The 25,635-nt window shown below is 49.0% G+C and overlaps 1 protein-coding gene across 3 annotated transcripts in view; it reads right to left on the bottom strand.

The window, feature by feature from the left end:
* Positions 1-25,635, bottom strand: part of AGAP1 (ArfGAP with GTPase domain, ankyrin repeat and PH domain 1) — a 413,559-nt gene that overhangs the window by 34,045 nt on the left and 353,879 nt on the right. For all 3 annotated transcript variants that reach the window (XM_079783223.1, XM_079783222.1, XM_079783221.1), the window contains 3 exons: positions 21,183-21,337; positions 17,790-17,880; positions 16,768-16,990 (listed from right to left, as the gene is read on the bottom strand). In XM_079783223.1, coding sequence (XP_079639349.1) covers positions 16,768-16,990; positions 17,790-17,880; positions 21,183-21,337 — 469 coding nt within the window. The remainder of the gene's footprint in view (positions 1-16,767; positions 16,991-17,789; positions 17,881-21,182; positions 21,338-25,635) is intronic.

Here is a 25,635-nt window from a genome sequence, read left to right as displayed (position 1 = left end):
AGCGGAGGGAACACTATAGGTGTACAAATGTAACACAGAGTGATAGCATTGTAGATGCAGTGTCGTTCAGAATATTGTTCTCAGTTGAGTTTCACAACAATCAAGTGGGACGGTAGGGCAAGAATTGTCATTCTCATTTTTCTTTTAAATAAGAAGGTTGAGGCTGTGTGGTCACCGGTGTGGATGGACAGCTGTGGCTTCTGCTGGATAGAATTCTCTGGGCAATCGGAGTCATGGCAGGTGTGATGGCCAATTTCATGTGTCTACTTGGCCAGGCTGTGATGCTCAATGATTTAATCAAACAGGTATCTAGGCATTGCCGTGAACGGTTAACGCCTTCTACAATCAGCTGCCTTTAAGAAAGACCGCCCTGGACAATGTGAGTGGGCCATATCCAGTCAGTTCATGGTCTTATGAGGAAAAAACCCTAAGGTTTCCTAAAAAGAAGGAATTCAGCCTCAAGAATGAAGCATCAACTCCTGCCTGAGATCCCAGTCCGCTGGCCTGCTCTGCAGATTTCACATTTGCCAGCCTTCACAGTCATGAGCCAAATCCTTAACACAAATCTCTGTGTGCACGTGTTACATACACACACACACACACACGCACACACACAGCTGGTTCTGTTCCTCTGGAGAACCCTGACTGATAGAGCAGGTTAGTGAGTGGAGAAGTGTCCCCAGCAAAGGGGTGCTGCAGAATCCTGAGCCTGGAGATGATACCTGGACTGGCTTCAAGGGCGTGAGGCGCGTAAGGTGAAGAAGGAAGAGAAAAAGGAAGGATGCCAGCTGGGGTGGGGTGGGGAGGGCACCTTTCTGGAGATCACTGCAATGACAATAGTCACATTCCTCAAGTCTACAACCTTTGACCCAGTTAGGCTCCTTCTAGGCTCCTATTTTTAGAAAACAATGAGTCATAAGCTCCCCTCCCACCTCCCTACCCCCCCCTCCCCGCCAGATGAATCCACAAACATGCTACTCCAGCATGCTTTCAGTATTTCTTTGCAAATATTCCCAATGTCCACATGCAAATGATGAAGCAATGGATCAATCATGGGATGAATTACTGGGACAGCACTGAACAGAATTCTTTCAGAAACAAGCACAGTGACACGGAAAGAGGCTCACGATGCAACACTAGCCTACAGCAGGCTTTGAGGTCGTTTCGAGCATTATTTCTTGGCAGAAATGTTGCGACATAAAAAGACTTTCTGTAATACACAGACACTGCCTGGGGGTGGAATCACAGGTGCATGTGTGCACCTGTATGGATTTTAGTCCACAGCATACAGTCACCACCAAAGGCTGGCCCTGACCTAGAGCAGGTATTTCTTCAGGAAGGGTTCCGTTGCCCAGTGAGTTTGGGAAACACTGCGCTTGGCCAGGATGTTCACAGCACAGAGCCTTGGCCCCTTCCTGGTTTGGGAAGCTGGCATACCAGAGAGAGGCTTCTTTCATTCTGTTTATTTCAGTTCTCAAACACCTTTTTCCAGAAACATCTGTTTGTTAACACTTGCCAGAATTAAATTCCACAGGAGAACGTTCTGGAAGTTACAGCTTTGACTCGGCCTCCTGGTTCCTAAGCTGAGCAGGTCTGGCTGGTTTATGTATGGCCCATTCACCACATGGTTAAGACATTCGAGAAATAGATGTTCTCGAGACTTGAAAAAAAACCCCACATAATAGTCTCTTGATTGTGGAAACGTCATTTTCTAGATCTTACTGGGAAGGACGTCTGTTACCAGATAGGGGGTCTTGGCGAAGCGGGGAGCGGCCACCTCAGTGCCCAAGGCCCGAGTGTGGACTTCACCAAAGTACTGACTTCCTCTGCCCCACGGCTGCCGCTGCGTTTTTCTCACTGAGGACCCTGATCGGTTTTCTTCAAATAAATTTCAGATTCTGAGCCATTTAGCCCGACACAAGCTTTCAAACCTACAACCAATGGCAGTACCTTCACGACACGTCTGGCAATTCGCATGGCTGTTCCCACTGTCAGAGGCCCGACTCGGAACCCGTCGGAGATGCAGGGACCCCTCCCAGGCCTGGGAGCAGTGTGGTGAGGTGACAGGAGCCCAGGAGAAGTGTTCCCACCGGGGGTCCGTGCAGGGAGGCCTCAGGCCAGTTCCAGTCCTGAGGAGGCCCCAGCAGGTTCCATATTTACCCAAAAGACTTTGAAAATCCGTTTCCTTGTCCGCGTCCCAGGCTGGGACACCGTTCCCTACAACCGCAGCAGGAGACCCTTTGCGGTTTCCACCCCCACAGACGCAGCTTCTTTTTGTCTTGTGTTTCTTCAGAAACTGGGGGCCCCCTCAGTGTGTGGCTAGGGCGAAGGCCTTTTGTTTCCCTAACAGCTTTATTGAGGTGTAATCTACATACCATAAATGCCACCTGTTTTAAGTATACAATCCAACGATTTTTAGGAAATCCAGCGAGCCGTGCAGCCATCGCCATCACTCGGTTTTATGACACTGCTATCGCCCCGAAGACCCCTGTGCCTGTCTGTCCACTGCAGCTGATCTGCGTTTCCACCCTCAAACCAGCCGGATCTGCTTCCTGTGGCTTAGACCTGCCTCTTCCAGACACTGCACAGCAACGGAACCACGTCCTAGGCAGGTCTCTGCGTCTGGCTCCCGTCACAGAACGCTCAGGTCTTGGTCTTTCCACAGATGCCGTTAAGTAAATGAAAACGGGAATTGCAAATAAAAAGCTCATCGGAGGGAGTGCTTTGCATTGGAGTAATTTTTGGTCACTGTTCAACTAATTCGATGTAAATTTTCATTAACGCTTGTACATGTCGATTTTGGTTCAGAGCAGCACCTGCTGTATTTAGGGGTTAGATTTTATTGCAGACTACTACTTAGTAAGAGCAAATGGACTCTTAGTTTTTAAGATGAATGTGAAATGGCTGAGTTTACATTTTTGAAAATGAAGGACAGCCTGTGCCGTGCCAGACGGAAGCTGACCACTAACTGCCTGGAGTGTGCGATGTGAATTAACTCCTTAATGTCTACAGCGCAGCCTGATGACGAAGTCACTGCCTTCAAAAGAGACCGCTGGGGTGGTTAAATGAAGGATCAGGGAAGTTTTCAATGTAGTCTTACTCCCACCAAAGAGACATCGAACCTTTTATAGTTGACTAGAGTCTGGTGCACGAAATTCGTGCATAGGTAGGGTCCCTAGGCCTGGCGGGTGATCAGGGCCCATCAGGGCCTTCTGGCTGCCGGCCAGGGCCTTCCTTCATTCCGTGCCGCCCCCTGGTGGTCAGCGCACATCACAGTGAACAATAGAACTCGTGGTCTCCTCGTCGAACTCCCAAGGGGACAATTTGCATATTAGGCGCATATATATATATATATATATATATATATATATATATATATAATGTATTATAAATGGGGGAGGGAAGAGACAACTGCGGACACTGCACCGAGGGCTCCCAGGCGGTCTTCCGCTCAACCTCTCCCTTCACAGAGGGCACTTTGTCGGGAGAAGTTAAGGGACCTGCACTGCTCTGTTGCCCAAACAGGCCTAGAGCCCTTGGTTTCTCACTGGGGGCCCTGCTATGTCCGCTGCTCCCTCCCAGCAGCTGGTGTGGAAGGACTGGCTCGGAGAGGACTTACGATCAAGGACACAGGACGAGTCTAATGAAACTGTCACTGGGTCTTTAATGAGGAGGCTTGTCTGCTCTAAAGCACTGTCTGGAAGTAAAAAATCATGACCTCACCACTGTCTCCCCTGCCCTCTCGGAGGCCCACCCAAGTGGCTTCGGGAAGCTGGCAGCTCTGAGTTTTCTGGAAATGAGTCAGCAGGTACATGCACCACCTGGCCAGTGCTGGGCTGTTACACCAGGAGTGTGTTTGGGGGACAGGCCGGGGTATGAAGCTGGTGGTCGTCGGGTGGGCCGTCTGAGGGAGGCAGACGGGCAGACAGCTCTGCTGGCTCAGGGGAGCTGTGTCCACCCAGGACTGCAGGACAGAGCGGATTCCGGCTCCCTCGGCAGTGGCGTGGCCTGGTTTTTGGTTGGTTCTTCTGTGCTCCTCAGACCTCTCCTGCTACTGGCATTTTGGGCAGTTCTTCCTTTCCTAGGACCGTCCGGGGCTTATACATCCCAGGCCCCAGGACTAAATGCCAGTCAACCCTCCATCCCCCAGGTCATTTCCAAACACTCCCTGAGCCGAAAGCACAGGAGTGAGAGGCACTGGCACAAGGACGCTGGTCACTTATACACTGAATTCCATGCTCATGAGCATGTGGCCCATTCCTTTAGGAGCCTCTGGATAACAAGCCTCCTCCAAGTCCTGGGTTAGACCACAGGCAAGCGCCTGCCCGGCGGGTGTCCTCTTCTCCAGTTTAAACAGGTATCTCCTAACTTCGAGGATCGTGAGGATGGGTGTGAGACAGATGAGGCCGGCCTTGGTGGTCCTCAGGAGAAGTCACAGGCAGGTCATCAGGGCTGTCTTCGTCCTCCGGGGTCACACATTAGAGATGCTTTTCTATGCAAGTGCGTCCCTAAGATTGAGTGATGCGTACCCCAGGTAACGTCCATCTTCCAGACCCCAGGTGGGTGAAATTTTGTATCCATTACAGATAACACTTATTTGAAGCTCTAGCCACCGCTGTTCCCATTCTCCAGGAACTCAAGCAGTGTCTCAGAGATCGGGGCTCGCAGCCGGGGGAGGATGGCTTTGTCCTGCTGGTTTTAGATGCTCTGTCCCCAAGCCCAGAGATCCCTCTCCAGAGCATGACGGGACCGCAGGGCTCGGCCTCAGCTTAACGACCTTGTCAATGTCCCTGGTCACAACCATGTGCACCTGCCACCTTTATTAGCACAAACTCAAACTGTCAGGGTTTTACGACTGAAATTACCTTCTGTTTGTTCTGCTTGTCATTTAAAGACCTTTCCATGCGCCCCATGGCCCCAGAGAGAACACTAATCCTCACGGTGGATGCCTGTCTCTCTCTCCAGGCCTCCAGGGTGGGTGAGTCCTGCTGGTGTGATGTCCTACATCCCTTTGGCCAGGCTGCCTCCTAGGCGGTCTGTGAGTCAGCAGGACTGGTGTTCAATTCTGGCTTCACAGGCCGAGTGACTGAAACCAGTTTCCTGTAGCGTCAGAGCAGACAAATGACGTCGATTTGCCCTGTGGATTCCAGGAGGCTGTGGCTATGTTGCGCCTGGCCTTTCGCAGGCTCCTCGCAGGCTCTGAGCACCTGGCGGCGATTCTCTCTCATTCACACTCACTCATTCCGGACACGAGGCACCACCTTCTACCTGGTCTCACTCCCTCCAAGTCAGGGAGTTTTGGCTCAAATGCAAATCCTGCTCAGAGCACTATGCCGGATCCCCTCCTGCACGGGCTCCTGTGCCAAACGAGGGGGTGGCATGCCAGCCGGAGACCTCTCCCCAGCCCGGCTTCAGCCGCCCTGAGCGATTTACACCTTGGCCCGAAGGTTCTCTTGGTGGAATGCCCTCCCCATCTCTTCTCATTGAAAATTCCTTCTTGCCTTTTTTAAAAAATTTTTTTTTGTCATATTCACATACTATAAAACTCCTCCTTTCAATGTGTATGACCTAGTGGTTTTAGTATATTTACAAGGCCATAGAGCCATCACCACCATGGAAATCCAGATCAAACCCTGAACCCACCCATTCAGCAGACACCCCCCCACCCGTTGCCCCTCCTCACACCCTGGCCCTATCCACCTGCCTCTGTGGATCCGCCTGGTCTGGCTGCTGCACGTAAGTGGGAGTCATGTGATATGTGGTCTTTTGCACCTGGCTCCTTCCACTCAGTATGACGTTTCCAAGGTTCACCCATGTTGTAGTGTGTATGGTACTGTACTCCTTTCCGTGTCTAAAGAACCCGCTGTGTGGGTATACCACCTTTTGTACACCTACTTTCATTTTATGAACATTTGGACTGTTTCTACTTTGGGGCTATTGTGAAGAATGCTGCTATGAACACAAATGCACAACTTTTGTATGGACATGTGTTTATTTCTGTCAGGTATATGCTTAGAAGAGGAAGTGCTGGGTCATATGGTAAGTTTATGATTAATTTTTTTGAGGAACCTCCAGGGTGTTTTCCCAAGTAGCTGTGCTATTTAATATTCTCACTGGCAGTATGAGGGTTCCAACTGTCACACACCCACGCCAACACCTGCCACTGCCTTTCCATTGTGGCCATCCCAGTGGGTGAGAAGCAGTGGCTCAGTGTGGCTGGATTTGCATTTCCCTAATAAATAATATTTTGCATCTTTACATGTGGGTTATTTGTATACCTGCTTTAGAGAAATGTCCAAAGATTTTGCACATTTATAAATTGAGTCATTTGTTTTCTACTGCAGAATTATACTCATTCTTTATACATTCTGGACACTAGGCTCTTACTAGACATTTGGTTTTCAAATTTTTAGTCATTCTGTGTCTTTTTACTTTCTTGGTATTGTCCTTTGAAGCTCTAAATTTTTTAGTTAATGCAGGTCAATTTATCTATTTTTTTCTTTTGTCACTCATGCTTTAGGTACCATAAAGATTTACCTCTCTGTTTTCTTTTAAAAGTTTTATAGTTTCAGTTTTTACACTTAGGGCTTTGATTCATTTGGAGTTCATTTTTGTATCTGGCAAGAGATAGGGGTCTAACTTCATTCTTTTCTATGTGAATATCCAGTTGTTCCACCAGACTTGTTGAAAAGATGATTCTTTCCCCACTGAATTTTCTTAGCATCTCTGTTGAAAATAAATTAACCATAGATGTATGGGCTTACTTCAGGACTGTTAATTCTATTTTATTGATCTATATGTATATCCTTAGGCCAATATCAATAATGTTGAATTATTATAGTTTTGCAGTAAGTTTTTAAATTCGGATATATGAGTCCTCCAATTTTGTTATTCTCTTTCAAGATTGTTTTGCCAATCTTTGCAGGGAGGGTTCTCTTGAATTTCCATATAAATTGTAGAATCAGCTTGTTCATTTCTTTAAAAAAACCCATTTGTGATTCTGAAAGGAATTGTGTTGAATGTATACATCAACTTCGGGGAATACTGCTATCTTAAAGTCAAGTCTTCCAACCCATGAGGATAGATGTCTTGCCAATTATTTAGGTCATCTTCAAGTAGTTTTCAGTATACAGGTTAAATTATTCCTACATGTATTTTTCTTTCTGATGACATTGTAATTGAAATTGTTAATTTTACTTTGAATTTTCCATTGCTAATGTATAGAAGCACAACTGACTTTTGTATGTTGATCCTGTATTCTTCAAGCTTGCTAAACTCATCTATTAGCTCTGATAGTTATTTGTGGATTCCTTTGGATTTTCTATACACATGAACACATCATCTACAAATATTTTTACCTCTTCCTTTCTAACCTGGATGCCCTTGGTTTCTTTTTCTTGCCTAATTCACTGGCTTGAACCAGTGCTGAAAGAAGTGGTGACAGTGGACATCCTTGTCTTGTTCCTGATTGTGGGGAACACACTTTGAGTACTTCATCATTAAGGATGATGTCAGTTGTGGATTCTCCATAGATGCCCTTTGTCAGGTTGAAGAAGTTCCCTTTCATACCTACTTTGCATCATGAAAGGGTATTATTGCATGTTGTCCACTGGATTTCCTGCATCTCCTGAGATGATCATGTAGCTTTTGTCCTTCGTTCTATTAATGTGTTGTATGATATTGATCGATTTTTGTATATCAAACCAACCTTGCATTCCTGGGAAAATATGGCATTTGATCATAGTGGGTTGCAGCACTTGCTAGGATGGCACATTGGAGATGCAAGGCCACATTAGAGTCTGGTAAAGAAAGAAGACACATAGCTGGGTCTCAAGAAATGAGGAATAAAGTCCAGGGACTTAGGCGAAGACAGGGAGGAGGACCCTAGGCAGGGTTGTGGACATTTGTTTATTATTATGCTTGGTGTGGACAGGTGCTCCCCAAACTTTCATGTGCATAAGAATCACCTAGAGAGTTATAACATTCTGCTGGACTTCACCCCAGGTATACTGATTGGGTGGGTTTGGTATAGAGCTGAGAATATACCTTTCTAGGTAATGCTGATGTTGCAATGAATCACCCTACAGATACATGCAGAGTAAACACGGACTACGCCTTCCAAATCAGCAGACCATCCCCAGCACCTAAGAGGGCATGCACCACTTATCTGTCTCACTGTCAGCTGCAGGACCCAGGCACAAAGCTGGTGGAGTTTTCCAGACAAAAACAGATCCCAGGAAACTTCATAAATAGTGTTTCATTTCAGCATTACATTCACATGATTAATTGGTTGAAAATACTGGCTAGTTTCATCTTACAAATAAGAAAATGCCCTGATTTTTAAAAGTTCTAAATTGCAGACAATGCTGGCCATGCAACCAAATTAGAAATCCTCTGGCCCAGCTCCACATTTCATCATGCAGATAATAAACCTGGTCGTGAGGCTGAGTAATACATGCTGAACGCTTCACCAGGCAGTGCTGGGTCAGGGACATGCACAGAGGGAGTTCAGGTGGGAGGCCTGTTATGTAAAAAGCTGGGGCTTATACCCTGTGCCTGCGTCGATCTAGATATTTAGATTTTCTAGGCACCATTTTCTGTAGAAGCTCTTCAGATCAGCATCAACCACAGAAAATTAAGACTTTGGAATGACTGGGAAACGGAAAAGATCAGGTTTGCCACATGTATAGATATAAAACAAATGACATTTTGTTATCTTATTTAAGTTATCACGAGTGAGGCTTCTAGATTTTATAAGTGGAAAGATATTGCAGTTATGTGATTAAACATAATAAATGTACACTAATTATATATATGTCTTTGTAAACACACTATATATACACAGAGATAGGATGGCTAATAAGAATATGAGCTGGGGGTGAGGAGGGCCTGGGGTGGGGTGGGAGAGTTAATGAGGGGAAAAGGGAACATATGTAATGCTTTCAACAATAAAGAATTATTTTAAAAATGAGCTGGGGTCAAGGGGAGGAGAGGGGAGGGATGCTGGTAAACACAATGGTATCTCCAGATGCCATGAATGACCTTCAGATTTGGGCACAATGCTGAGCAGAAAAAGGGCAGCAGCCGCAGAAGGACCAGGGGTGGGTTTCAGGACTCACACCCTGGTCAGGTGATCTGTCCTCCAGTCCTGTGTGACCCTGGAAAAAATGACTCAAGGACCCTAACTCCCCATTCTTCTCCCCTAAAACATGGGCTCCTGCCACATCATAAGATGGCTCTGTGCTAAGGAAGAGCACACAGCACCCTGCGAACCTGGACACGGGGTTGTTTCCTGTCTCTGTCAGTATCAGGAAGGAGAAAGCCGGATGGATCCTCAGGAGAGTGAGTTTCTGGTGCACGGTGATCAGAACAGCCCTGAGAGAAACGACCCTTTGGGAACGCCCCACTGGTGGAAGGTCTAGAGAGGCAGCTGTTCTGAGAGTGTTTACAGGCCTGTGTTCAGAGTATCTCCCACAATATGTAAATCAAGTCTCAACAGGCTCATGTACACGTTACATTCCTTTATATGTGCTCACAAATGACAGAGGCCCACACATGGTCAGGGGCCCACACGGGGTCAGGGCACCTAGAATATAGCAATGCTTGTTGATGACTTGCATTTTCGTCTACCGGTGACAATACACATTCTTTAAAAAAAAAAACAAAAAAGACAGACTCCTTGCTTGTCTCCATGGCTACGATTCAGAGAGGAAATGATCGGGGTTTTCAAGCCCCGGTTGCAAAGCTGGCTCCCACACACACCTGGTCTCCCACAAGATCAGATGACACCTGGGGTCTGCAGGCAGCGGTGGCCATCCTCACCCACCCAGAAGCTGTTCGCGCATCTGGTTCAAAGGCAAGTGTGAGGGGCAGTTAGTCTCTAAGAAGCGATCCTGTTTTGCTCAACCCTATGGAGAATCTTCTAAAATTCGCCTTTCTTACAATGAGCGCTAGTCTAGACGGAGAGCTGTGTGGGGAGCACTGCGGCTGAGCGTGGGCCGCGGCTGGCTTGCCGGATGGCTGTCTCTGTTGCCAGCTGTAATCCGTAGGTATCATTTCTGAGGCAGTGTTCATGCATTTGCACTTCTCATTTGTTCATTTTCCTAATTGGCTTAATATTTATAGGGGAATATTTCTGATCTGGGCACAGAGTACTGGTAGAGTCAAGCCTATTTAGCGATGTGCTAATGAGGACCATCCAGTCCTGACCGGTCGCTAAGGGACTCATGGCTCTCAGAGTCTGACTCCACGCTGGCCTGCTACGAGAAGTCACTACAATATCTTAAGTAAAATCTGAGGTCCCCGAGCAGCTGTTGCATCTACGGGGCCGTGGACGTATCAACTTTACTGGCCGCAAATGTCAGGCCGGCATGCAGACGACCTGCCTGCAACCCCCCAGTTCCCCAGAATCTGCCGCTGTCCCTGCTTGCTCAGGACGCTGTCCCCGTCTGGCTGGGAGGCTGGACAGCTCTGCCGGCTGGGGCTGGGCATGCCCGCTGACAGGCGCACCACGATGACAGAAATTCACTCTGAGTTGCAATTAGTGGCACTGTCATTTTCGGGGGCTCCTGCCAATTAATTAAGCCTGTCAAACAGGAAAACCACAGCGCTCACATGATAATTTATATTGGAAGAGACTAGCCTCACGGAGCACAGCGGCTTCCTCCACAAACAGAATTCTCCCTCAGAGCGCTGAAATAAATACCAGACACGGAATAAAATAAAACAACAGAAAGTGAGCTTGGGGGAGGCGGGGGAGGGGGTCTGCAGGGAAGAGGAAAGTTAAGCTGCCCTTGTTGTGACTGTTAACTCGGGTCGCAGGAGTGGAAGACAGGCTGATTAAAACCCCAGACGAGCCCCCAGCTCCCTGAACCCTCTGTGTCCGTCCGGGATGATAGAATCAGAGGAGTTTATTCATACCATTAAGCCCCAGAGAACTTAATTGAAAGAAGAGCACAGCCCGGACCTTGACAAGCGGGAGGTCACAGTAATTGCTGCCGGACATATTTAACATTAAGATAATCAGGCCATTAATTACCCTTTGGATCATTAAATCAGCCAGTTGCAAAATGAAATTTCTGCCTCTATTACTCACTTGAGAGACCACAGGGGTGGCCTTTAATTTATCAGTGAGCTTGAGATACAAAGGCTGGGCTGGGGGAGGGCAGGCGGGGAGGGGGCCGTGGTGGCGCTGGCGCGGGGGCAGGGCATCCATCGGCCATGCTCGGTGATCGTGGCAAATTAACTAGGTGAGATAACCTCCTCGTCCAAAGGCAGAGGCTGGGGGTATGTAAATAGATGAGGGCAGACAGGGAGATCAGAGTCCGCACATCACTTAGCAGGATAATAAAGGAAATCATCCTTGATTATCAGTGCTAATTTGGACACTGCCGGTAGCTTGTTATACGTGTTCTGAGTAGCATTTAATTAATTCAATTGCTTGTTAATGAGGGAAGTGACATGTGGGGAGCAGATGCCACCCAACTGCAGATGGGCTCTGGTCATCATGGCAAAGTCCTTTTTTTTTGCCTATGTCTCCCCTGCCCATTTTTTTTTCCCTTTAAAGAAAGAAAATAAAAAAAGGTGTCAAGCATAGAGGAACACTCAAAAGAGACAAAACATTGACCTTGGAGGGCCAAGAACTGTTAAAAAATAATAAGATGAGACAGTCCTGGGGCTGTGGGAACTCGTGTTCCCTGAGGCCCCATTTGGAACGGGGCGTCTCTATGCCAGAAATTTGAGCCCGAGATTACTATATTGTGATCTCATGATCAAACCTAACGAGACAAAGACGTGGCCAAGTGGTACTGCTTTTAATATCTCAGAGTTAGCGGTGGGGATCCAATTATTTTCAGTTTGGATACATCTCCCCTTTCTCAATATCTCCATGTGCATAAATAAGATGAAGTGGCCTTCCAGAATCAAAGGGCCGAACTCGGATCACTCGGATCACTGGGCGGACCGCTTGGTCTGGGAGTGCGCACCTGTCTCTCCCACGCGGATACCTCCAGTCCCGCCCCAAGTCTTCCGCCTGAAGTGACATCTTTTGACAGGTGAAAGACAGGAAGGGAGTTTAGGCACGCAGGTGAACTGGTAAATAATGACACAAAGAGGAAGGACGCTCCAAGAGGGGAAAGACTGCGTCCTGACCCGGTGGAATCAGAGGAAGGGCTGATGTCACTGGGGGGCTTCTCTCGGCCTCTTTCGTGGACATGAGACACAGGGGCTGCTCTGATTTCCCGAATCGCCACGCAAACAGGCGACCTGCACTGAAATGCCTCGGGAGCCGGTCCCTGCGGACCCGCACGGGCCAAATGCTGCGACAGAGACACAAAGATGGGGGAGGAAGGAAGGAAAGTGGCACCCGAGGGCTCTGCTCGGTCCTGGCAGGAAACGCTGTTCCCTGCAGTCCAGCCGAAACGCTAAGTGAACCACGGCCAGGAGCAGAGAGGACGGACCCGGCACGGCGCCGCGGACAGTCCCCAGTGCCCCATGCGTGGCCGAGGGCGAGAGGACGCACAGGTGGACTGAGATGTCCCGGCTGCGTGCTGGCAACGCGGAAGCCCCGATTCCCTCAGGACACACGAGGCACTGAGGGGGCAAGAGCACCTGACAGGTGTACCCACGCCGACTAGTTCCCTGTCACACTCATTCGTTCACTCAAGACACAGGCGCTTGGCCGTTTAATACTCTCCACCCCAGCGAATTCTTCTTTCACATGAAAGAGGATGACTAAGGAGCTTGGTGACTTCTCCGGCCTGGGTGCTCCGGGCCCCAGGGCCCACCTATGGGCAACCACACACTACGTGGTGTGATACACAAGCGCACAGGCTGTGCGTCCCGAGTCCTGCTCCTACAGACAGCAGACCGCTCCTCCTCAAGCCTCTACAATCTAGCTGATGTTGTCTACTGTTACTCCCCATTTAAAATCAATATTTTAAGTGTGTGCTTAAATGGTATCAATAGCAATTAGAGAGGAGAATTCAGATTCCACCGCAGATGGAGTTAATTGTTATGGCATCGACCTCCCCAACACGCTCCTTTCTCCAAATTACACTTCCATGACGGCGGGGGGACCAGGGCACCCTCTCCCCTCCTGCGACAATACAGTTCATATCGAATGCCCTGGGAAAAATGGCAGTTGTTGCAGAATCCATCCAAAAAGATTTTTTTTTTTCCCTTCCTGGGAGTAATTAAAAGATGCTTTTCTTGACTAATGGTTCCCCGGTTTAGGAATGGGAAGTCAATACGGCTTCGCCGCCGTCAGCTTCGATTGATCACAGTGCTGGTGAGGTTTGACCGGCAGTTCTCAGGGTGGCTGAGAATCACTGGAAGCAATTATGAGCCAGCCGAGGCCGCCTGGCCAGGGTACAGGACCAGAGGCACAAGGCCCGCCAGCCAGGCGGAGGCACCTGTTTCCCTAACTCCCTGCCCGCAGGACTGGGCGACTCCAAGGTTCGGTGGTTCTGGGGACTGGTTGTTTCTTCGGAGAAGGATCTGCTGTGTTCTGTCCCCACGGTCCTGACCCCATGTGTGTGTGTGTGTGAGTAGACATGTATGTTTCTCTCAGGTTTCTCATATCTTGCATTTGTGGGTCTTGTATGTCCAGTCCAGACTGACATATTTGGGGGGAGGAAAGCACACTCCTAATTATATCCCACTGTCAGAATGAATCTTCTGAACAAGCTTGAACAGACTAGAGCATCTCAAGAAAACAGCTGGGCCCCTTTTCAAAGAATTAGATGGCTCGATGGCACTGGGGTCTTTCTTGGCTAGAGATAAACATTTACTAAAATATTTCTTTTTAGTATTACATTAGGGCCACATGAAAGACCCCTCCGGCTGTTTGTTCTGACCATCATGGGTTCCGCGGAGACCAAAGGGGGTGAGCTTTGGCGGGGGGAGGGGATGTCACCTTCCCGTCTTGGAGAGGCAGGATCCAGACCGGAACACAGACCGAAGTCCACCTGGAAATTCTAGCCCAGACCTTGAGTACTCGGTGTCTATTAGCAGACACCGCAGGAGGCAGTGCAGGTGGGGGTGTCTGAGTGACTGCGGTGTTCTAACAGGACGCGAGACTTTTTCATTTTTCACAGTGTATCCAGGACGGCTTGTTCCCCCAGGGCCACGCCTTCTGACGGCCTCCCTGCCTCATCGCCATCCCTCCCAATGACGCTGCTGCCTGGCTTTGGTCCTTCTGGGGAAAGCAGACCATACACGGAGGCATAAACAGACCCAACAACTCACCCTCTGCCCACCCACAGGTGCTGTTATCCGCCCTCCCACCCCCAAGGCTCCCTCAGGCCTCGGCTCGGCTGTGGCCCCACCCATCCCCCCACAACCAGCCCCATGGGAGACCGCCCCCCACACTGACTTCCACATTTAACCCCATGGGCCCTAGGGCTTCCCACTCCTGCCTTTGCCTAACCCCCTTCCCACCCCCAGGCCTGGCTATCACCCCACATTCCCGAGTCCAGCTCGGATGCTGTTTCTCCAGCGAGACTTCCCTGGAGCACAGTGGCTATGAGAACCCCTCTGTCCTGTGAACTTGGCCCAGCCCTGGCCTCCTCGTCTGGCCCCAAGGACACCCCTGACCACAGGACAATTACAATAACCATTTGTCACTTCTTTTCTAGGAGAAGGTGGTCCAAGAGTATTTGCCGAATTTAATTAAACACGAAACTCTGGGAAAATTACTAAAGGCACAAAGAAACATTCAGTTCTTATAGGTGCCTATCTTGTTAACCCTTTGCACTCGCTTGCTTTTTTCTCGATTCCTTTATTCTACTCGGGATTTAATTTTTTAAATACCCCAGATTTTACAAAGCGCAGCAGTAGAATAAAAAACTGGAGTTTCTTTTCATACAAACTTATTTATTTGGATTTTTTTATATTTCAAATTATTGATACATTCAATAACCATCACACTCGACATCCGAGTGCAAAAGGTTAAGAATGTACAGATTTCTGAATTCTACCAAGTTATGTGGCAACACCAGGTAACTTCCCCCTAGCACCGCTCCCCAGCCTAGGAGAGGAATTCCAGCTCTGCTCGCTCTTTAGGGAAGCCCAGGATGGGGTTTAACGGCAGTCACCCCATCTGCGAAGAAGGAAGGCTCTGATACGTCTCTAAAATATAAAGATGTGGTGTGCATGACACTAGATAGGAGGGAACTTACATGCTCAAGGGCCTGACTCACACACACGAATTGGAATCTAAACCCCGCCCCCCCCCCCGTCAACAATCTGCACTTAGAGAAGATAACATTGATATCAAGTAGTTTCCATTAAAAAATCAACCTGCATCCTTGTTTCCAATCATTCTAAATGCTCCTAAATGTGACAGATGAAAAAACAAGCTTTTCTCAAGTTCATGATATGAACCACAGTATATACGCTTCTTTATATAGAAACAGGTAAAATGCATCAGGTTAATTTTTTCTGACCCATTTTAATTGTTGTTTTCTGCACTCATACATTATACTCAATCCAATTTCCACTCATTTTTTATTTCCAGACCTAAATATTTTCCAAGGATATTAAAACAAAAATTAATTTCTTAAGAATGCTCCTAGTTGGTGACCAGGCCGATTTCCACATTAGTGTTAAGTCAAGATAGACACATTTTGAAAGTGCACCCTCTGTTCAGCCTGTAAGACACCTGCCCATTTTCATCACCAGCTGCAACTCACCTACCAAGAGCTCACACAGCGAACCTCCACTGTGGGAGACACAGGCCCCTCGCACCCCTTTCTCGCCCTCGCCCGCCCACGGCAGACCTGACACAAGGAGAGGGACTGCTCACGCACCAGCTCATTCTCCCAGTGAACCCAAGGTGGCACCAGAAATTCACTCTTCAGTGTTAACGATCCAGAGCCCACCCACTGGGAGCGTGATTGTCGCCTAGCGGCGGGGGGGGGGGGGGGGGGGCCCCACTTCTTGGCCTCACATTGGCCTCCGCTTGGACTTCCTTGTTGTCTGATCAACAGCAAAAAAATTTAAAAAGTGCTCAGGTTGGGAGACCTATGGCCTCCCTCTGCTTCTCCACACCCCTGAGACGTGAATGCTGAGAGGGAACCCCACACCCTACTTCAGAACCGGACACCCCGGAGAGGGAAGCGTCTGTCCTGCCTCCGGGAACGAGGTTCCCTCAGAAGCCGCCGTTCTATCGCCTCTCAGGTGCATTAAATATGCATGTGTGCTCATAAACCGTTTATCATAGCTGTAAATGAAAGATGAGAAACTAAACGGCCTCAAAATAAATGCGATTTTTACACTGGGTAACAATTAACATTAATGAGGGGTCACCGTACATTATGCCAAATTTGTCTGATTAAACATGTTAGAAATATATTTTAGGAAATAAAATATATTTTGTTACCATAAACTCACTTATTTTGTGTGTGTGTATGTCAATTGAGTAGATGCTTATCAAAGAGCTAAAAATAACAAAATTAAAGAATCAGAAATTCATAACTGGTGTTAATGGTGCAGCGTACGCCTATTAGCAATGTATTAATTAAAGTGATGCATTCATAAGTTTAGAAGCTTAATACACTTCTAGGAGGGGGTGAGGAATCCCCAAGGTGTAAAAACAAACATAAACAATGAAGGCGCTTGAATTAGCCGCATCTGTGAAGACCCATTTTAAATACAGACATCTCTGTGCTGATCCAATCAGCACCCCTACAGGTTGCCAGGGGAGTTCTAATTGTGCCTAACTGTTGGCGAGATGCCCCGAAACCACACCCCTTCCCGTGTTCTTACCTTGTGGAGTCCAGCGAGGGCTTCGTCCGCCCCTGGCTATTCTCCTCCCAGACGCTGTTGGCCAGCTCGTTCCCAATGGACGACATCACCTTGATGAGCTCGATGGGCCAGTCGTCCAGGTCCAGAGATCGAACTCGCGAGAGGTGGGTGCCGAGGTTCCGGTGGATCCCTGAGCACTCAATGCACATGAGGGCTCCCAGGTTCAAGCTGGCCCAGTTGGGGTCTGTGGGAAGAAGAGCAGAGGGCCCCATGCGGTCAGACCATCACTGCTCATTCACTGCCCTTGGCGTCTCTGCAACAAAACCCTAGCCGGTCAGACTTCACATCCAGACCCCTCCCTGGCGTCTGGCTTGAAAACACTCCCTGGTCAGTTCTTGCTACTATCGTAGGTGTCTTAAAAAAGTGAACATGTTGGTGGCTACTCTGAAATATCTGGCTTTGGCAAATCCTTGGAACTTCCCACCCAATAGACAATCGCCATCGCTGGTTTGGACAGCTCCTCGTTCTTGCACATTGGCGATGCTGCGATGTTCTGCTCTATAAACAGCGCGGTGAGGAACATCTTGGAAGCTAGATCTGCCCCCTGCCCCAGCTTAGTTCCTGGAGGGGCACAGCCAAGCGAGGGGTGTCCATGCCATATGTACGTTGCCAAATAGTTATTCGTCACTCTTTGGATGGGATATCTCTCAGCAGGTTCACCCAAACTGGATATTTTGACTTAAAAATAACAAGTCTTTGCCGATGTGTCATCTACTCCTCTCTGATCTCGGCCCCTCCACCTCCCCTTGTTCTCTGAGAAACTGCAGCAGCCAGAGCTTGGCGTGCATCAGGCTACGCAACCTGCTGTGTCTGTAACTTGACCTTCAGGCTCTATGTTTCTCCCCAGAAATGGGCCCTCTGGTAGCACCAACTATTACAGAGCCACAGGAACTAAAAAAGTCAGATGCAGGGGGACCACCCAATCCAGCTCCGACCGACCCTCTCCACTGTGGAGGCCCAGGCCCTCCCCGGCGCCCACTTACTCTGGGTCTCGCAGTCCACACAGTGCGAATTCCCTCGGATGTTTCGTATCGACTGCAAGGCCATGGCCTCACTCTGGCTCGTCAGTCTGGACTGGACATACAAGAAGACACACAAATGCAAGATATGAGAAACCTGAGAGAAACATACACGTCTACTCATAACGTCAGAGAAAATTCAAACAGATGGTGAGCAAATATGGCAGGAGGGCAATTTCAAACAATTTCTCCTTTCCCGATATCTTCAGGAAAAAGTCCCCCTGAGAAGGCGCTGTGAGGGAACCCCCATGTTAATATTTATTGGGTGAGAATGACCCTACGAGACATGACGGACGACAAAGGCACGTGCCGGACCCTTTGTGAAGGAACAGGGACAAACCGCCACCTGGGGAACGTAACTGGTTAATGTACTTTCACTGCCGTGTGTCCACTTGGTGTGAAGAGTAAAGGATGAAAAACAAGTGTCCTGCTTATAAGAGAAGGGTCAGGCTTAATCGGCATCGTTAAGACAAATGTCATGATTCCTGGTCCGGAGACCACGGCCCCACCACCCTTGATGTTTCCTCTGAAGACTGTCCCAGTTGCTACAACAACAAAGGCACTAGCCTGTGTGGGGCAGGGAGGAGTGGGAGAGTGCTGGGCGGGGTTCTCCTTAAACTTATACTTGAATGTCTTCTCTAAGCAAGTGAAGACAACATCGAAGGAGGAAAAGAACAGGAAAACCTATAAACTATGATATGATCATCACAATTAAGTTTTATTAACATTTTGATATCAATTCTTGTAGCCTTTTCCTAAGCACATCTGTACACAGGGAAGTACTTCTTAAAAAGCCACATTGTATATATTGCTTTGAAACCTGCCAGTTTAGACTAATGAGATATTGTCATCTCTCGATGCTGCCCTGTTTTCTTCAACATCAACATTTTAAATGGCTGCATGATATTCCACTTCTGGTGATTTACTTATGACGTTCACTCTGGTGGACATTTAGGCTGGTCCCACGTTTCTCCATTGTAAAGAGTGCTAAAGTTCTGCACAAATCCCGCATTATTTACTGAGGATCAATTTCTGGACGTTGGGATATCAGGTAAAGGAACAGGTACCGTTTCTACTAGTAAGGCTTACACTGCATACATTTAATGTAATGGTAAAAGCCAACTACATTTCGGAGGACATTGAGAATAAGCTTGATTTGTGTTGAAGAATTCTTCATAAGTCAAACTATCTCATGTCAAACTATCTTCATGTTTGATATGAAAAAATTTATTGCTTACCACCTAATAATGTAATTTATTAATTGCTACTGTCTAGGTAGCACCATGCATTATTGGGGTTTTATGCCTTTGGTTAGATACCCAAGTATTCAAAGTATGTTTAACTGTTTATGTTGGCACCTGGAGAGAGAGAGAGTGTGTGTGTGTGTGTATGTGTGTGTGTGTGTACACAAGCAGGGATGTGTCGGCTGTCTCTCTCACCCTGTTTCATTTCTGCGGCACATGGGTGTATATGTTTGTCTACACCTGCTATCTGCTGAATTATCCACAGGCAGCTAAGATACCTTGTAGCCCATTCTCAACTAGTCAGTATTTTGCCCTCAAGCTATTCCTTGCGGGTATTACTTCCATGTGCACACTCGCACACCGATTCAGCAATGCCCAGGCGTGAGCCTTCCTTCCTCCCTGCTCGGTGAGTCTGCCCGGGAAAGCGCCTGCCTGTGCGTGCCCACATCTAGTGGGAGAAATGGGGCAGCACTTTAAGGCTGGTGCGTGCATCAGGCCCAAAGGTGATGCCTCGGCTTTCACGGCGAGCGGGCAGAAGCTGGCAAGGTGTGAGAGGGAAAAGGCGACATGCTTCCGGATCCTCTGATTCCGTCTGACCCGAGATGCTATGATTTTGTATCGAACTTGGAGATGTGTTTGTTCAACAAGCCTGGCTCTCCGCACTCCTGTTCTGAAACTTCATCCCCACGTTTGGTGGGTGGCACGCGCTGTGGCTCCCCACGGGCGAGGAGACCGGGGCATCTACGTTCGCTCTGGGAGCCACATCTGTGGCTCTGACTATGGAGCCGAGGTGCTCGGGAGTGAGAGGCAGCGACTCAGCCCACCTTGGTATAAAACCACTTTTAAAAAGAGCAGCAAATTACATTATAATAATAATGACTGGTTTACCCTGGGTAAAGAGGGTAATAAAATAAGACACTCCATCTTTCTGAGAGATACACTCCTTCCCCTGACAGAGCTGAACATAAATCATGGGCAGAAATTTCTTTAAATTGTTACAAATGAAACTGCAGGTCGGTGGGCAATGTCCTTTCTCTTAGTTTCGAGTTGACTATAGTTTGAAAATTCTCTCCAGGACTCTAAAATGCCCCAGAAAAGGAGTTAAAAACATCCAAGCATTAAAACAATGAGGTTGAAGAAATCTCTGTTGGGAAGAAGAAAATGGGGAGAATGACTTTTGTTCATGGAATATCACGGGGCAGGGGTCTACAAAATACAGGGTGAAGTCATTTAGCTTCTCCTTGCTAAACAAATGCAAAGTAACTACCTCTAATTACTGAAAAACAAAAACAAAAAACACAAAAAGACTTTATGGCAGAGCTCAGGAAATGGACAACTTCCTGCATGCTCACACATGTGCTCACGTATGTGCTCATGTGCCCACATGTGTGAGTTTACTTTTGTTTACGTCTGTATCAAGAGTCAGTGTCTAAGTTGACAGGGACTTGGATTTTGTGCATTTATGAGAACAGACGAGTACATCTTTTCAGTCTGCATTCTTTTCCTGAGAGTGTTCTGCCTGAAATAAAAACAAATGTGGCCACATAAGCGACAAGAATCCCAAAGATTCCATCACTTGCAATAAAAAGGTGGGATTTGGGATTAGTTGGGAGAATAAAGATTTCGATGGGATATATGGCCATAGGAACATGGTTACGCTAGGAGACTGACATGATATTTTATAGGTATTGGCACGAAGTCTTCCCCAATATTTTCCACCAGTTAGCTTTTTGCTTAGAAAGAGGACTAGGATCTTGTCAGTCATGTGTCATCTGATGCTTTGCGCTCCCCTGGGCATCACTAGGCCTCCACACCCCTTTAATGAGCAGCTGCCCTTGATTTCGGGGGGCAGCTCCCTAGGGCCTTACCTTTATCATAAAGATTTTTTTAACACTGATTTTTAGAGAGAGAAGAAGGGAGAGAGAGAGAAAGAGAGAGAGAGAGAAACATAAATATGAGTGACACATAGAGGGGCTGCCTCCTGCACACCACCCACTGGGGATTGAGCTATAACCCTGGCATGTGCCCTGACGGGAATCGAACCAGCAACCCCTTGGTGCATGGTGCACAGGGTGATGCCCAACTAACCGAGACACACTGGCTGGGGCCTTACCTTATTCTTGCTGCTCTCACATGACTGCAAGCTGGCTAGGATCTGGCTCTCGATGGCTTGGACCCACGCGTCTCTCTCTTCATACGTGGTGGCTTCAAAGTGCCACGTCTGGCCAGTGAGGGACACAATGATAAACTCAAAGTTTTCTTCTTGCTCTGAAACACAGAGGGTGGGGATGAAGAGTTTAGCTTTCATGTGACCGTGGGCCCTCCGCCAGTCCGCAGTCATAAAAGTGCCTTTGGGTTCCATCGCGCCCACCGCAGTGCAGAGCCGAGTCCACAGACCGGCAAACACTCAAAGTCTGGATCTGCAGCCGGCATGGTTCAGCGAGGTCTCCCTCAGTGCCCAGGGGGCGAGGAAAGGAAAATCAGCGTGCGATGGCAGTGTCTCCGTGATGGGCACAGATGAAGCAACACAGGAACATCCCTGTAACTTATGCTAACCATCCACACCTGTGGGGCGAAACTAAGTGCTGAGAATCTCAGGGTACAGTTTCGGGGTCTTTGTTGCATGTGTGTGTAGATCCACAGATGCACCACAGCAGGGAGGGTGCCTGGGTTTCTGTTCTTTTGCGTCAGGAAGTCCCTTCTAGGCTACCGGGATCCCACTGTCTCTCTTGGTCTGGAGACGATGGAATTAAAGCCGTCCCATGGGCGACGGTCTGGACCAGGAAGAGTCAGACTTGCATCAAATCCTGCCAGGCCACTTCCCACATCGGACTCTTCGGGTGAGTCCTGGAGCCTCCCAGGCCCCTTTCCTCACCTCTACGGGGGTGAGGGGGAGGGGGAGGCCACCCGCTTCGGAGCGTTTCCCACTGGCTAAGTGACATGTGCTAATTCAGGGGACACCCCATAAATGCCGGCATCTGTCCTCTTTCCTCACTACCCCTGTCCCTGCCACAGAGCAAGAGAGGAGGCGGCACATATAGGCAGCAAAACCCGCCACAAATAACCGCGAGGCACTTTCCCGCTGGACTACCGGGCACCGCATCTCATTTGATTCCAAGTTTTCAGTCTCTGGGCTGTGAACTCACTGCATCACATCACCTGGTGAGGAGTTGTTATCAATAAGGATAAGAACCCGCCGACCTGCCTAGCTGACCACTGCGTCCGTTAATTATCATCTCAGCTGTCTGCACATGGCCATTCGGCTCACCCACCTACTGGGCCAGCCTCTGCCTCCCACAATCTCCGCTCCTCTCACCCATCCCCCAGCACAACCCCTGACCTTCAGCCCCTGACCTCTGCTGTGCTCCCTGCTGCTCTTGGGTTCTTGAGACCCGAGCTCACCAGGAGCCCTCGACCTCCAGACATGGATGCTCACTCAGCTCCTCCCGAAGCAACTACAACCATGTCCGGCCGTCCTCACCTCCTTCCCCTCAGCCTCAGGAGGGAAGCAGCCCCTCTCTGTGGCTGGGAGACCCCTCCCACCTCACTCCATTGATCCCAGGGCCCAGGAAGGGGATGCTCATGTCCTTCCTAATGCCAGCCAGGCCTGGGGAACCGCTTCCCTAAACCACTGTGCATTGCTATGGAAACGGGGCCGGGACACTGTTGCGTGAAATCTTCACATGCTCTGATGTTAATGGTTCTGTGTTCTATGTAAAATCAGCACCGCTGCTCTTTTAGGAGTTAACCTCCTGGTGAGTTGGCCTTAAATCTGTGGAACTGGCTCTGAAGGGTCCCAAACGTAGGGAAGGTGGACACCCCCTTTTGCAAAACCGTTGTGGGTTCATTTCTCGCAAATTTCCAAGTGCACTGCTCTCCAGCACCTATTCTAGGGCTGCTCGATCACCTTCCAATCAAGGCCCCACTCCGCCACTTGTTCCTTTTACTTCCGGACCTTCCCAGCACCTTCCGTGCCACTGAACGTTTCTGTCTCTACTTTCAGTAGGTTCAGGTGCCTCTTCCCTCCACGGGGAGGAAACGTCAGGCGAGAACGCTGCTGACCAGAGTGGTGCCCCAGCCTCCTCCCCATGGCTATAGGAGCAATCCATTGTTCCTTCCCCTTTTTGGCCGAAACCCTTTTAAAAGTGGCTTCTGTCACCTCCAACCCCAATCCTGACTAATCCATGGAGAAAAGAGTCCCCAGGGGGAGCCTCCAGCCTGCTGCCTGGTCCTCTCCTCAGGTCGCCACCTGGACAACCTCTAGACTAATCCTCGCCAGCACATCTGTATCACTGCAGTGACTACTACACTCATCCTACATAATAATCCTATATAATAAAGAGGTAATATGCAAATTGACCTTCACACCATAACACCGTCACAAGATGGCGGCGCACACAGCGGAGGTTGGGTTCCCGTAATGAGAGATCAGCAGGGACCTGAGGCTATGTGGTGCAGGGCCAGGGTGGGGGACCTCAGGCTGCACCCCCCTGCCTGGTGGGGCTTGATGGGGGACCTCAAGGCACGCCCCCTGCCCTAGCACTGGGCCAGAGGACCTGAGGCCATGCTCCCTGACCCGGCATGCGACGGGGGAACTGAGGCTACTCCCCTCTCCGGCGCCAGGCCGAGGGACCTGAGGCTGTGCCCCCTGCTCGGCAGGGCTTGACGGGGCCCTAAGGCTGCGCTCCCCCACCAGGCGGGGCTTGACGGTGGTGGGGCCAGCCAGGTCTGGATCTCGCCCAATGGGGGTGGGGCCAGCTGGGTCTGGGTCTCATGTGCCTTGGTAGGTGGGGACTTAACTCTGGGTCCTGAGGCGCACCCCACTCTGACAGGAGGAAGATTTTCATATACATTTTACTAATTTTCTTTCATCTCTGACACTTCTATTATAGAGAAAGGACAAATAGCAATATTAAAATATTTCCTCTAATTAATTCCCTTTTAATGTGCACGAATTTTGTGTAGCAGGCCACTGGTTAGGTAAACAGTAGGAGATCCTGGGACCCAAATATCTTCCCTTCTTCTGGAGAGGCAGCAATTAACATGTTCAAAGAAGAACTATTATCAGCTGGGCAGGCTATTCAAATCACTGATGGACCAGAGGGGTCCCAACACATTTTTAGGAAGCGACTCTGTGACGATATTTTAGTGATCAGCAACTGGGTAAAAAATGAGGACAACAACAATTGGCAGCCTGAGGCCAATCAGTCAGGCAGACAGACCGGCATTTCTCTTCTCTGCTGCCCTCACTCCCCACGTGAAGAATGAGTGCTCGGACGGCGAGGACGTACGTTGTCATGTCTCATTTCGAGTGGTTTCATCTCACTAATACAAACCCACTCTTAGTGACAATTCCAGCGGCTTATATTTAATTCATTCCATACAATGGAATTCCGGCTGTAGAAATTCCTGATGGCACCCACGTGAAAAGCGTGTTTCTTAGTTGGACAGACACGCGGGATCCCAGAAATTCCAGCCCCGGACCCCCGATGGTGAAAAATCAAAGTCCCACCACATCCGTGGCCAGCAAGAAAGAAGCGTGCTGTTTCCCAGCGTGACATCCCAGGGCCTGGCTGTTTCATAAAGTTTTGTGATTGGGCTCACAGGGATTTAAACAGTTTTCCGTGTTTAACGGTTAGCTGTGGAAAGGTCCACTATAATAGTATTTTAGCACCATGAACCTGTCGAAACCAACCTTCCCAATTATTCCCAACGACATTAATAATACCGGATATTACACTAATTGCGTCCAGTTTCTATGCAGACGAGGCCCCGTGGGGCTAATTTCGCCTCTTCAGGGGCAAGCAACTCAGCCATCAGCCTGGTTTCACAAGGAAGCCCTCCTCATTACACGAGGCCGGGCTGTCAAACTTTTTTTTTTTTTTAAAGGTTAATGGGCCAATCAGTCATCAATTATTTTTGCGGAATCCTAGCAAAGGGTTAAAGGGCTCAAAGCAGCTGCAACTGTTCCACATTTGGAAGTTGTTTTCAACAGGAGGCGCCAGACAAGGATGCATTTTGGGGGAGCGGTGAAAGCGGAGAAGAGACGGACAGATGCCTCTGTCTGTCTTCAGGGGGGTTCAGGGAAGAGGACTGCCTGGTGCTTTAGCCAAGGCCATGAGGATCCAGACCTTGTGCCAAACTGCTGCAGGATGGCTCACCCGTGTTGGCAAGAGGCAGGCGTGACGCGTGCAGTGACAGAGTAGACTGGTCTCTTCTGGATTTAGGACCCGGTGTGCCTGCAGGGGTCAGCTGTCCAAAGGCTGCACCGATTCCAGGCCCAGGCTCCCTGCACTCCGGGGACCCACACGCTAACGCCCGTCCTATCCACACGGCTAAGTGTTCTTCCTGACACATGTAAGGATGAACAAAGGATGAAAACGCGTCACCTAAACCGTGCAGACAGGACTGCGTTCAGCGTCAGGGATGGACACGTCCACTGGCGGAGGTGGCCGACAGGCGCCCAGACTCCCAAGCCCAGAGGCTTCTGGTGGTCACCACTGAGAGATGATCTTAGGATAAGGCAGCCGAGCCGCAGGGAAAGAGACACCCTCTGCTGTCACAGA

This window comes from Cnephaeus nilssonii (genome assembly GCF_951640355.1).
Source record: "Cnephaeus nilssonii genome assembly, chromosome: 10".
NCBI lineage: Eukaryota > Metazoa > Chordata > Mammalia > Chiroptera > Vespertilionidae > Cnephaeus > Cnephaeus nilssonii.
Note: the sequence above shows the minus strand (reverse complement) of the source record. Positions and strands in the feature narration are given on the sequence as shown.